Source organism: Tupaia chinensis, unplaced genomic scaffold (assembly GCF_000334495.1).
Source record: "Tupaia chinensis unplaced genomic scaffold, TupChi_1.0 Scaffold000359_1, whole genome shotgun sequence".
NCBI classification, from domain to species: domain Eukaryota; kingdom Metazoa; phylum Chordata; class Mammalia; order Scandentia; family Tupaiidae; genus Tupaia; species Tupaia belangeri.
This window is the reverse complement of record NW_006159855.1, coordinates 1,427,064-1,440,755: the sequence shown is the minus strand read 5'-3', so window position 1 is coordinate 1,440,755 and position 13,692 is coordinate 1,427,064. Positions and strand designations below refer to the sequence as shown.

Sequence of the window (13,692 nt, the reverse complement as noted above, 5' to 3'; positions counted from 1 at the left end):
GCCGAGTTCCAAGGCTAACTCTCTCTGTGATCTTGAGCGAGTCACATTAGATGTCTAAGCTCTAGTTTCTAGGTCTATAAAAATGGTAACCTCACACCAGTGCAAGTACCTAAAAAAGCCAGTGGAAAATGCAGCTCCCTACCTCCCTGCCTTCTTTGTACCCCAATCTTCTTTAAAAAAATTTTTTTTGGGCCAAGAGGTGGCATGGAGGCTAAGGCAGCTGAATTTCACATGGCCAACAGCATAGTTCGAGTCCTGGCCCTGGTAGCTCAAAAAACACACTGTGTGTGTGTGTGTGTGTGTGTGTGTGTATGTCTGTGTGTGCCCAAAATCCAGAAAAGAGAATGGAAGAGGAGGGACTGCAGCATGGCTATCCCCCTAGGGGGTAATTTCTTACTTTGCCCCCCTTTGGTTAGCATACATGCCCTATAGCAAACTGAAAAAAAAGTAAAAATGAAGACTTTTTGGCCTGTAGCTGAATGATTAAGGAAGTTGGATCCCACATGGCCAACTGCATGGTTCAAATCCCAGCCCTGGTGGTTTGAGAAACATGCCAGGCACATGTGTGTGCCTGCTCCAAATCCCAATGAGACAGAGAAACGTAGAAGGGATTTTGGCATGACCATGCCCCATCGAGGAGGGATGCTTTCTCTCTGTCTCTCTCTGGCAAGTACATGTGCCTTCTGGCAAATTAAAAAATAAAAATATTTTTGCATTAACTCATATATGCACAGGTACAAAATTCAAAACATAAAAAATGGTACATGGTGAAAAAGCAGCTGCTATTGCGGGCAATCACTGTGGCCAGTCTCTTATGAACCCTCACAGAGCTACTGCATAGCCAGGTATTCTACCCCTTACTTTCTCACTTAAGAAATACCTTAGCTGGTCCACCATGCACATCAGCCCACAGAGGCTTCCACATTCTTTCTTATAGCTATACATACTGTATTGCATGGTGGTGAGAAAATGTATTTACCAGTTCTCAACTGATAAGCATTTTGGTTGTATCGTTTTTTCTTCTTTATTCATAATAGAGCATATGATATACACATGAGAATGAGCAGGAGAGAAGAGAGAGAAAGAAGAGCCCTCTGCAAGGTCTGGTGATGCCCTGATACCTCCAGCCCAATGGATCCTGGGCAGCCGTGAGTATACCAGCTGTGTTTCGTGCTGACCAGGCCAGGGATTTGAACTGTGATCGCCAAGAGGGATCTGGCTTGTCTTGAGCAATGCATTATTACTATCGTGCCAGGGAGTCAGCCCTCTGGTGTACACTTCTATCAATTATGAGGGTATCTGTTCCCCACTGACACGGTAAGCTTGAGTTTCTGTTATTGCTGATGGGCTGAACACATTTTTTTTTGGAGAAGTTTTTTCGCTATAGGGCGCGTGTGCTCGCCAGACAGACAGAGAGAGACAGAGAGACAGAAAGTGAGAAATTACCCCCCAGGGGGGATGGCCACACCGCAATCCCTTCTCCTCCATTCTCCTCTCGGGATCTTGGGCATGCATGCACACGCGCCCAGCATGAGTTTATGATGATTTTTCTACACAGAAATTCTTTACTTGTGTAAGGTCAAATACATTAATGTCTTCTTTTATGGCCTCTGGGTTTTAACTCATACTTAGAAAGTATTCTCTAGAGAGAGACAGAGAGACAGAAAGTGAGAAATCACTCCCCAGGGAGGAAGACCATGCCATAATCCCTTTTCCTCATTCTCCTCTTGGAATTTTGGGCATGCACACACACGCAGCCAGCATAAGTTTTTAAGCCACCAGGTCCAGGACTCGAACTGTGGTCAACTATGTGGAAATCCAGCCACATAACCATTTCGCCATCTGTTGGTCCCTCCACTCATTTTTTTTTTCTTTTTTGGAGAAATTTTTCGCAATAGGGTGCGTGCGCTCGCCAGACAGACAGAGAGAGACAGAGAGAAAGAAAGCGAGAAATCACCACCCAGAGGGGATGGTCACACCGCATTTCCTTTGCCATTCTCCTCTCAGGATCTTGGGCACGCACGCACATGTGCCCGGCGTGAGTTTTAAGCCACCGGGTCCGGGACACGAACCGCGGTCGACTACGTGGGAGTCCAGTGACATAGCCGTCACACTAACTGCTGGTTCCCCCTCCACTCATTTTTGATAGTACTCTTTCACATACCCTTTGTGTTTCTTACCGCTGCAGTGTTTTTCTCACGGATGGAGAATCATGGGTAAGGTATATATCACAATAGTCACAGTAAAACTTAGACATGTTGCTTTGTAGGCCATTGGTCACTCTGTTGTTCCCTATAATGCATTTTTCAAAATGTCACTTAGTTGTCTCAAAGTCACAATTTATTTTTTTATTTGTTGAAGAGTTCCTATGCTTGCCAGAGGAGAAGAGGGAGGAAAGCACCCTCCAGTGGGGCATGGTCATGCCTTAATTCCTTCTCCTCCATTTCTCCGTCCTATCAGGATTTGGGCATGCATGCACACACATACCCAGAGTGTTTTTTGAGCCATCAGGGCCAGGATTTGAACCATAGTCAGCCAGGTGGGATCTGTTTCCTTAACCATTAGGCTACGGGTCTGCCCCTCAAGGCACAACTTGTAAAATGTCATCTTTATTTTATATTAAATTACCTCAAAGTTTCTGTTTCCTTCTGTTCCAACTCATGCCCCAAATCGCGCTTTCTCCAAGACCCTCCCATCTCTTAGCTCCATTTGGGACTGAGCGAAGTACAGCCATAGGAGCTGAACTAAGTCTCTGTATCAGAGAACACGTGGAGACCTCAGAAGCATCTCTGCATTTTACAGCTAAGGACGCAGGTCCAAAGAGGTGAACTGGACTTGTTTGATATCATGGGGTGGGTTAGTGCTTGCAATTTTTTTTTTATTACTATTCAAAAAGAAGAGAAGAATTGATTTTGCCATAAGTTCTGTTCAATCAATAGATATCTATTAAACAACTACTCTGCCCAACAGTGAGCCAGGCACTGGGGCTCCAGAAATAAATGATGCAGTTCTGAGCTTTCAAAAAGCTAAGAGTCCAATGTGGAGTGTGGACACGTATACCCACAGCCTAATAGGTAAGGCAATGGTGGCCCACAACTATGCAAAGACTCGTTACTTTGATAAGGAATGATGTTGGGGAAAGCTCAGAAGAGGCCTCGTTTTTAACTGGATATGACCTGACCATGACTTTCACTAAATATCGAGAGAAGGCATTTGGAATAAGGCAACAATGGGACAAAGCAGAGTGCCGGGTGGATGTGGTTAGGAAGGAAGTAATCTGGCTTAGTGTTAGCTAGAAGTGGAGTTTAAATAAATAAATAAACAAAAGGCTCCGCTGAGAATCTGTGGTCATATAGGTTTAGGTTCTGGTTCCCCCAACTACAAGCTAAGAATTACAAATAAAATTAAGACCCATCTGTAAAGCCTTCAGGTATCCAGACAAAGGGAAGAATGTACTCTTACCCTATACCTCAGGGAATTCTTACAGACAGAATTTTAACAAAAATAAGCTCACCATCAAAAATCATGAGACACCTAAGGGAACAAGCCTCCATGAGTGGGAGTCAGCAGAAGTACTGAACAACAGAACGATACCTGAAAATAACTTCCAATACAAAATAACTATGTCTAACAGGATTAAAGACATAAAACGAGGAATTAAAAGCATAAGTAAAGGGCCAGCTCATAATGTACTGGTTAAAGCAGCTGGAGCCCACATGGTCAACTGCAAGATTTGAGTCTTGGACCCAGTGGTTTGAGAAACACACTGCACACGTGTATGTGTGTGTGTGCGCACACCCCAAATCCCTACAGAAAAATGGAGAAGAAGGGATTGCAGTGTGGTTATACCCTACGGAGGCTGCTTTTTCACTTTCTCTTTCTCTGTCTCTCTCTGTGGCAAGCACACATGCCTGCTAACAAGTTATTATTTTTTTTTTAAGAAAAAATAATAGAGAAGAATCAGAAAACTAATAAACAGCTGTGGGGCTGGCAGGTGGCATGGTGGTTAGGGTGCTGAACTCCCATATGGCTGACCAAGGTTAGAGTCCTGGACCTGGTGGCTTGCTTTCTCACTTTCCCTGTCACTCTCTCTCTGGTTCTCACTCTTGCTCTGTCCCTCTCTGGTCAAATTAAAAATAAATAAATAAATAAGTAAAATTAAATAAAACAATTCTTTTCTTTTAAAAAAGGCATAGACAGCTGCAGTAGCATACACTGGTAGATACTGTTACTTGGCATGCTGAGGCCACATGCCACATGGGAGGTTTAGGTTCAATTTCTTTCCTCTTTTTTTTTTTTTTTTTGAGAGCATTTTGCTATAGAACCAAACAGAGAGACAGAGAAAGACAGAAAGCAAGAAATCACCCCCTAGGAGGGACAGCCATGCCATAATCCCTTCTCCATTTTCCTCTTGGGATTTTGGGCATGCATACACATATGCACGGCATCAATTTTAAGCCGCTGGGTCCAGGACTCAAAACATGGTTGGCCATGTGGGAGTCCAGCATCATAACCATTATGCCATCTGCTGGTTCCACCAGGTTCAATTTCTTGCCCACCCTAAAAAGCCAGGCATGGTGGTGCATGTTTATGATCCCAGCTATTCAGGAAGCTGAAGCAGGAGGAAAGCAACCTAGTGAGACCCTATCTACAAAATAATAATAATAATAATAATAATAAAAAGAACAACACAAAATAAAATGGTAGAAATTCATTTATATCTGAAACCATAACAAATGTAAATGAACTAAACTATCCAATCCAGTTAAACAGCAAACAAAAGAAAATCCAGCTCTAGGTTGTCTACAGGAGTCACGAGGACAGAGACACAGAGTGAGAGTTTTCTCTATGCAGGCCAAGACCACAGACATGGACGGGAAGGAAGTAGCAGAGGACCAAGGCTGAAGCACCCAAGTGGGAATGGCAGAGAAAACAGATCAGAGTGGTAGAAGGACCCGGGGTGATGAGCCAGACCCAAAGGGACAACACAATAACTGCCAGAGAAATCAGGTAAGAAGTCATGAGGTGGGTCATTGGGTATGACCAGGAGGTAGCCAGGGACCTCTGGGAGAGCTAGTTGGAGTGGGGTCAGGAGTGAAGTACTCTTCACTCTTGTTGAGCTAGAAATGCAGAGAGGGGTAAGTGACCACAGAAAGGGTGGGCTTTTCTCTCTGAAATCCTAGATTGAAGAGAAGTGATATAGGAGGGGAACTAGGGAGGGGGAGACAGGTGTGTCTACAGCTATAGGTGGGAAAGAGGGGCCTCGGAGGATAGGGGGTGCCCTGGTCTAGGCAGGCAACTGGGGCAGGACACACAGGCTCAAGGGATGGGGTTGATGGTGGGTACCTGGAGAATGGCCTAGAAGATGAACATGGTCTTCCCAGCCTGGGGCAGGGGTGAGCAGAGGGAAAAGAAGAGTTCACAACTTCAGAGGAGACCTGCTTCTGGGTAAGGGCAAGTTTATAAGGAGTCTTGGGATCAGCAGCTAGAGACTAGAGCATTAATGGGAGGGGAGGGCTCACTAACTCTGGAGCCCCAGGCGTAGACATCCCAGAGTGGGATTAACTACTCAGTATCACCAATCTCCAAAGGGTACCTGATGCTTCTCCAAGAGCTGGCTTGGACGGGGTCCTTGTAAGGACATTCTGATGTGATGCATGAAACCAATGTCTACATTTTACCAAACACACAGGATGAGCTTCCCAATCTGGAAGCCGATTCTACTGCTGCTCCCCAGGAATGAGACAAGGTCCAGGATGGCCCCAGAAGACAAACTGCACATAAATGGAATCACCACCAGAGTTATAGTTTCCCATTTGGACTAGAGGGTAGACCTTCCTGTTTTAGGACCATTCTAACCTCATTTGGATTCCATATATATTTCACACCGGGGCATGGAAGGAAGAAAGGGAAGGTAGTTGGGCCAGGAGGTAGTTCCTTATTTTAGCTTCAACTGTACTGAAAATCCTCACGCCTCCAAACAGTTCTCTCAGTCCTCCCACAAATTTACACAATAGATATATATTTAATATTAGAAACTCCTGCACAATGGTGGCTGTGAAAGACGAAATCCAGACATCCATAGTGGCCAACCCATTTCTAATAGTCCTTTGACCCCATTTACAAATGTGTGTGTGTGTGTGTGTGTGTGTGTGTGCATGCACGCGCATGCGTGGGTACACACACATACTAAAACAAAGATAATACATACAGATATAAATTCAAATAACACACAGATGAATTTAAAAAGAAGACAAAAGGCCTCTGTACTCGGCATACGGCACTGGGGGTGGGGGAAGGGTCAGGTCTGTGAACTGCACACATTAATTAGTAGGTAATAAAACCAGTTATTTTACTTTCTGAAGCTGCTGATTCGGCACACATTTGGCCCTACTTCGGCTCCAACATCCTTTAATCCCTTCTTCTCACATAGACTCCAATCCCCTATTGCCACCTTACCCCCTTCACTGAAGGGTGCAATTCTTCAAGGGCCTTCTCTCTGATTCCTTAATTTTTTAGGTAGACTTTAGTGCTGCCGTAGTCTTTTTTCCATTTCTTTCTTTCCTTTTTTTTTTTTTTAAAGAATTATTTATTTTATTTATTATTATTTTAAAATTTGCTACAGGGCTTGAGTGTTCTAGCAAGAGAAAGGAAGATAGTGAGAAAGCAAGCTGCCAGGTCCAGGATTCAAACTACAGTCAACCATGTGGGAGTCCAGCATCCTAACCACCACGCCACCTGCTGGCCCCCTTGTTTTCTATTTATTTTCTTTTCTATTTTTTAGTTTTTGCTATAGGGTGCATGTGTTTACCAGACAGAGGGAAAGTGAGAAATCATCTCCCAAGGGGAAGACCATGCACACACGCCCAGTGTGTTCTTCAAGCCACCGGGTCAGGAACTCAAATCACACTTAGATCCCATGTGGGATCCAGCACCTTAATCTCCAAACCACCTGCTGGCCTCAGTCTTGTTTCCCATTTCTTGTCTTCACAAATAAGCATGAGTTGGGCCGTATAGTGATAGAGGCTTTCATGGGCAAATCTGGCATAATTCCTATTGTTTCCTCTGGAAAATTGGTTTTACACGATTTTCCCTCACTCATAGAAGAGATAAACTAAAAAATAAGAATAATAAAATAAACCTCCCACCCGTTTCAAACACACGACGGCAAACTTTTAAGTTGAAATGCAAACTCGATTGGGAGATGCATAGTCTGTAAAGCTGGGGAAGAGGGCCCTATAACCTCCACTTCTGTACTACTATAAAGAGCTTGTTTCAAATCCTGCCTGCCCTGTCACTGAGGTAAGCCTTGAGCAAGAACACTTGTCCCGACTGCCTGGGTTTCGATCCTGGCTCTGAGGCTTACTCAGTGTAGACTTGGGAAAGGTATTCTACTTGAATGAGCTAAGATGTGTAAAGTGCTTAGAATTCTGCCACTACCATAAAAAGAGCTAGGTGAGGTGAGCTGAGAAAGACACTTGACTAGTGCTTGGGGCTGCAGACCCCTTTGAGGCTGGTGGAAGCTATGAGCCCTTTTCCCAGGAAAGTGCACACATAACACTCTGCAGTTTCAGGGACACTGCTTCCCCTACCCCCAGGAAGCCCGTCCACACAATGAAAAAGTCAAGGACCCCTGACTGCAGCCTTCTGGCCCTCTCTACAGTGATGCGAGGCTCTCCGTTGAAACTCCAAGGCAATTCTTAAAAGTATTATGTTCCTGTGCGCAGAACTATTGAGCAGGTTCCTCTCTCCCCTCGTTTTAGGTTCCACTTTTGGCAGAAACGTTACACCTTTCTTCCCCAAAGCCCTTTTGACCCTTGCCAGTTTTTCTCTTGCTTTGGGCCAAATCTTCCCAGGGTCACCTTAAGACCAACTCTCTGTGTGCAACAAAGCACCACACACTTTCTGTGAATTATTCTGATCCTTCTCAAAGCTCTGATGGGCCAGGCGATCTGATCTTCGTGCACACTGAAGTCAGACCAGAGCCTGGACTAGTGCCTGCTGGCTCCCACCAAAGGCAGCGCCGAAGCCCAGGTCCTCACCCCCAACAAGCGTGGAGACAGCAGCGCACCAGAAAAAGCCAAAGATCAAAGATGCCAGAAGGAACTTATGAGATTACCTCATCTTCTTCTTACTGGCCCGAGGTCACCCAACTTGTTCACAGCCAAGCTGAGGACTTCCCAGTTCAGTACTTTAAGTCTATTACTGATTCCCAGACCTCACCCTGCTCCTGAATTTTGTTCAGGTGCAGATTCAGCAGGTCTGCTGAGGGGCCCCAGAGGCTGGTTTTTGTTTGTTTGTTTGTTTTGTTATAGGATATGTGTGTTCACTAGAGAGAGACAGAAAGAGAGAGAAGGAAAGTGAGAAATCACCTCCTGGGGGGATATCTATTCCGCAATCCCTTCTTTTCTCATTTCTTCTTGAGATTTTGGGTATAGATGCCCTGAGTGATTTTGCCAGGTCTAGGACTTGAACCGTGCAGCCAGTCATGTGCACTCCAGTGCCTTAACTGCCACACCATCTGCTGGTCTGAGAGTCTGTATTTCTAGTGAGCTCTTAGGTGATGCTGACGCTGCTGGTCCACAGACCACATAGAAAGTGGCAAGGTTTACATGGAGGTTCACAGACTGTACCGGCCTTCAGGTGGCTCTTTAAAAGCCCTTTCTTCAGGAAAGCCTCCTTCCACCCTCATTCCGTGATTACTGGCTCCATGGCTTCTGTACTTTTTCCTTTGAAGAATTTATAACAACAGTAATTAAAGCGTATTTGTGTAATTATGAGTTTAATGTCTGCTTCCCAGGTGCAAGGCCTAGTAAAGCACACATTGCTGGGGCCGGCAGGTGGCGTGGTGGTTAAGGGCACTGGATTCCCACGTGGCCAACTGTGGTTTGAGCAAACTTTTAAGTTGAAATGCAACCTAAGCCAGCTCTGTGGCATGATAGTAACATGCTGCTCAAGAGGAGCCAGATCTCACATAGAGACTGCGGTTCAAATCCCCTGCCCAGTCAGCCTGAAACATAAACCAGGCATGCCCATGAGTGCCCAAGATCCAACAGGCTGGAGGTCTGGAGGAAGGGGACTGCAGTGTGACCAGACTCGGGAGGGTACTCCTCTCTCCTACTCATTCACTCTTGCATGCACACATATTCTATCATGAATAAAGGGAATTATTTTTTCACTATAGGGCGTGCGTGCTTCCGAGAGAGAAAGAGAGAGTAAGAAAGTATCCTCTGCGGGGGTGGAGGGCCATGCAGCAATCTCTTCCCCACCCTTCTCCTAGGATTTTGGGCACAAATGCACACATGCCTGGCGTGTTTTTCCAGCAGCCTGGGCCCAGGACTTGGACAGTCAGCCATGTTGGATCTAGCTGCCTTAACTAACACACCACTGGATGGCCTGGGGGAAAAAAAATTCTTTTTCAGAGAGGGATTTTTGCTACAGGGCGCATACTCTTGCCAAAAAGACACAGAGAGAGAGAGAGACAGAGAGACAGAAAGTGAGAAATCACCCTATGGGGGGATGGATACATCACCATCCCTTCTCTATTCTCTCAGGATCTTGGGTACTCATGCTCACATGCCTGGTGCAAATTTTAAGCTACTGGGTCCAGGACTTGAAATACGGTGGATAACATGGGAGTCCAGCAACATAACCATTACTCCATCTCCTGGTTTCCTAGAAGAAATGTTGAAAGAAGGAAGAAGAAAAAGAAAGGAAGGGAGAAAGAAAACAACTTTTTCCAACAAAGTATCTCCTAAATCTTTATCAAGTACAAAATCTCTCCAATATACTAGCCATTCTGCTTGGGGAATAGTGAGGCACTTGAAAACAAGCAATCCCTAATATTCTCATTGAGTGAACCATCTCTGGGCACTGAGAGGGCCCTGGGAGAGGAAGCAGTGAACAGCCTGACCAGCCCTGACCAGCCTGACAGCTGCATACCAACAACTGCCTGTCTAGTTCTTCTGCTGCCATCCTTTCAAGGAACCCCAGAGATCTTTCTTGAATGCCCAGCTCCTTGGCATGGACAGAGAAGTCTGACCACATGGTCATTCTGGGGAGGCAAAGTTTGTAATCTGTCTGGGTTCAGATGCCAGCTCTTTGCCTTTGGACAAGTGATTCAACCCCTCTGTGTTTGTTTCCAAATTTGCCAGTGCAGGGGCCAGCCTGGTGATGTGGTGGTTAAGGTGGATTTTACATGGCTAGATCCTACATGGCTGGCTGTGTGGTTTGAGACTGGGACCCCCACAGCTTGAGAAACACGTGTGCCCAAAATCGCAAGAGGAGAGTGGAAGAAAAGAGATTGCTGCATGGTTATCCCCCCGGGGGGTGCTTTCTCACCCTCTCTCCCTCTCTGTCGCTCTCTGGCAAGCACATGTGTCCTACAGTAAACCTATAATAAAAGAGAAATAAAAGAATAACAGTGCAGTAACCAGCACCTGCAAGGACTCAGGGAGATGACACGCAGGAAGAATCTAGCAGCATCCTGGCCTGAGATGCATGATTGCTATTAATCTCCCCATATCAGAGTCTACTTCAATACCTATTGTTTTGCATGCATCTCCACCAGTGGCTCCACCCACTGAGCATCCTCTGTACCCAGCCCCCCTGCCTCACCTGTCTGGTGCTGTGTGAAGCAATGACTCACAGCAACTCTGCAGCTCCCATCAATCACCTCCCCGTCCCTGCCTGTGTGTGTCAGCCACAGGTTCTTTCTGAGAGGAAAGTCCTTTCCCTAAGGTGCAGTACGTTCACTCAACAAGTATTTACTCAGGGCCCCTACCTACCAGGCCCACTTCTAGACACACGAGCTCTGCGCTGAACAAAGCACAACCTTCTACCCTTTCAAACTGTCGTTCTTGTGGGAACTTTAGTCCACAAATGGAGACGAGCCTTTTGGATCTCTGGTCCTTGTGCCATCCTGTCCTTCCCTGACCCACCCACGGCTCAGGGCTAATGTGCTGCTGAAGAGAGGCTGGGGGCCAGTGAGTGGCATGGTGATTAAGGTGGCTGGATCCCATATGGCTGAGTTGGCAGCTTAAAAATCACATCAGGCATGTATGCGTGCATGCCCAAAATCCCGAGAAGAGAATGGAGGCAAGGGACTGTGGTGTGGCCAGATCCTCTGAAGGGTGTTTTCTTACTTTTCCCCTTTCTCTTTCCTTCTCTGTCTCTCTCCAGTGAGTGCACATTCCCTGTAGCAAATTAAAAGAGAAAGAGAGAGAGAGATGCTAGATCCTATAAAGCAACTGATAATTGAATCTCTAGCCCAGACAGCCTGAAGCACATTCACTCATGGCAAATGCCCAGGATCCAACAGGTTGGAAGAAGGGGCTCATGGTGTGATCAAACGTACCCCTCTCTCTCTCTGACTCTCATGTGTGCATATACACACTCTATCATGGAAAAAAAGAGGAAAATAAAAAAGAAAAATAAAAAAGAATGCAACAATACATCAAAAATGGTGTGATATGGGAACGTCCTGATGACTAAACTGCTAGACTTTGAAGAAGTCAATGTTAGAACAGCCAGAAGCACTCAGCTCCCCCTCATGTCACACCAGCCCCCCAAATCTTCCAGGATACAGTGTGGCGCACACTTGGAAAATAAGGCCCTCCATGTATCTAGCTCATGCGTGTAGCCTGAGCCCGTGGCTTCATGTTCTTCTAGCCACATTTTTTTTTAACTGAGGTGGACTCAGAATCCCCAACAGCAGCAGAGGCAGTAGCATGGGGAAAGAGCCCTGGAAACAGACTCTGGAGGCTCCGGTTTGAGTGCTGGCTCTGCTGCTTACTGGGTGATCCCAGGCACAGAGTTTTCTACCAGACTCAGTTTCTCTTAGACAATCTCTAAGGACCTCTTCCAGCTTTGAAGTTGGAGGGCTGGATCAACTACCATTAACCTGAGACCCAAAAGACTGAGATGCTTAACTCAATAAAAGAAGGGGCTCCAAGTGAGGCCTGGGTCAGACATGAGAGATCTGGAGGTGAGCAAATTAGACAGGGAGTCTGCACCTCATCAGTGTGGATGGTGAACCTTCACCTGTCTCCTCCAAGATGCACCAGAATTCTTCCTTTTATTTACTCATTTATTCTCTTCCAGAAAGGTCTTGTGCCTCCTTCCGAGCACAACCTTACTAGAAACATCTCTGGGCTACAAGGCAAACCTAAAATAGAAGTTGTGCAAAATCTCTGGTGGTCCCAAAAGTCTCCCTATCTCTGACAGGAAAACCATTCCCAACGTTGTCTGTCTCTGTCTCTAGACAGAGAGCCTAAAATAAATCTCCCCGGTAGGAAATGCCTGGTTGGAATGGAAGTCACCCAAGCACAGGATAGATGGACCGCTGGCGCACACCGTGAGCTGAAGACTCACCCAGGAATCAGCTCAGAGCAGATGAGTAAAAGGCTTGAGGAGCGTCTGTCCCCTTCAACTTCCTGCAGTTTCCTTCGACCGACTGCACACAGAAAAGCAGGCCAGGCTGGAAGAAGAAAACGGACCTACTGTCCAACTCCAAGGAAAGCAGATTTTTCCTCCACTGCTCTCCTGGAGGACAGATATTGCACCAGAAGGTTGCTGAAGATATAGGTGACCAATTACAGATTCTGCTTGGGGACTGGCAGGTGTCCCCACAGTGTTATATGCAGCCTGAAGACCAGCTGACAAAACCACCAGGAAAGCTCTAGAAAATACCGTTTGCTTTAAAACAAATGAGAAAAGCATGGCCGTACAAGGTCCCTAAAATCAAAACCAGACAGGCCCATCAGCTTTGATCACGAACATTAAAAATACATTTTCTAATAACTAATGACAGTAAACTTGGTTTCTTCCCTTCCCCCAAGGGGCCCCATTGGTTCTTCCGAGGTCCCTGACCTCAATGAGGAAACCGAGATACAGGTCCCCAACCCTTTACTTGGGAGAAATGAACTTTGACTGTTTTTACTTACACGTGTACAAAGGCAGGACCGAGAGGGCAGCTTCAAAGCTGGCTGGGTGACCCGGGGGAGCACAAAGTCCTTCTCTGCACACCTGTGGGGATGTTTCGTGAATTGCCCAGGCGCCTCCACGGTACTGGTTATGTTCCCTCCAGGTCGACCCCTGTTGGGAGTTTCCATTTTGCATAGAAATAAAAGCTGTTTGGCTAGCAGCTCAGGGTGGGCCACTAGGATGGTCCCTCACTGGACTCCCAGGCAGGCCCAGCTCAGATCGGGAAGGAAGAGCCCCTCGCAGTGTCCCTGGGAAAACGCACCCAGCCTCCTGGCACACAGCCTCCTGCTACGCCTTGCCGGCACCATCTCGCAGAGCTCAGAGACACACTAATGACCGTTTCGGGTTAGTTAAAACCCACACAAGCACCTCCCTGGCCTCTTAAATCTTCCTAAACTACAGCTCAGACTGGAGGCAAGCCGTTGCAGCAACCATAAAAGTCATCTTAAAAGGCAAGTTGGAAAAAACCCTGATACGCACTAGTTAGCAAGTCCGCGGTTAGGGGGGGCCAGTGGCACGGGGTCGCATCTGTGGGATCTGTGCGCCTAGGGTGGGAAAGCAAAAGGTGCCCGGTCGGTCCCCGAGCCCCAGCGCGCCCACCTGGCAGCCTGGGGCCCCCCATCTGACGCCGGCGATCACGCCCCACAGCTCCGTCCAATTAGGAAAATGACCGCGAGGAGACGGAGAGAGGGAGACGAGGGAGGGGGG

General features: G+C 46.7%; 1 protein-coding gene across 1 annotated transcript in view; it reads right to left on the bottom strand.

Moving 5' to 3' along the window:
* The window catches only part of ZNF710 (zinc finger protein 710), a 93,970-nt gene extending 80,284 nt beyond the window's left edge, over nucleotides 1-13,686 (bottom strand). Inside the window, 1 exon segment of the mRNA XM_027773552.1 lies at nucleotides 12,945-13,686. Within this exon segment, the coding sequence (XP_027629353.1) occupies nucleotides 12,945-13,112 (168 nt within the window). The 5' untranslated portion in view covers nucleotides 13,113-13,686.
* Between the last annotated feature and the right edge of the window lie 6 nt (nucleotides 13,687-13,692).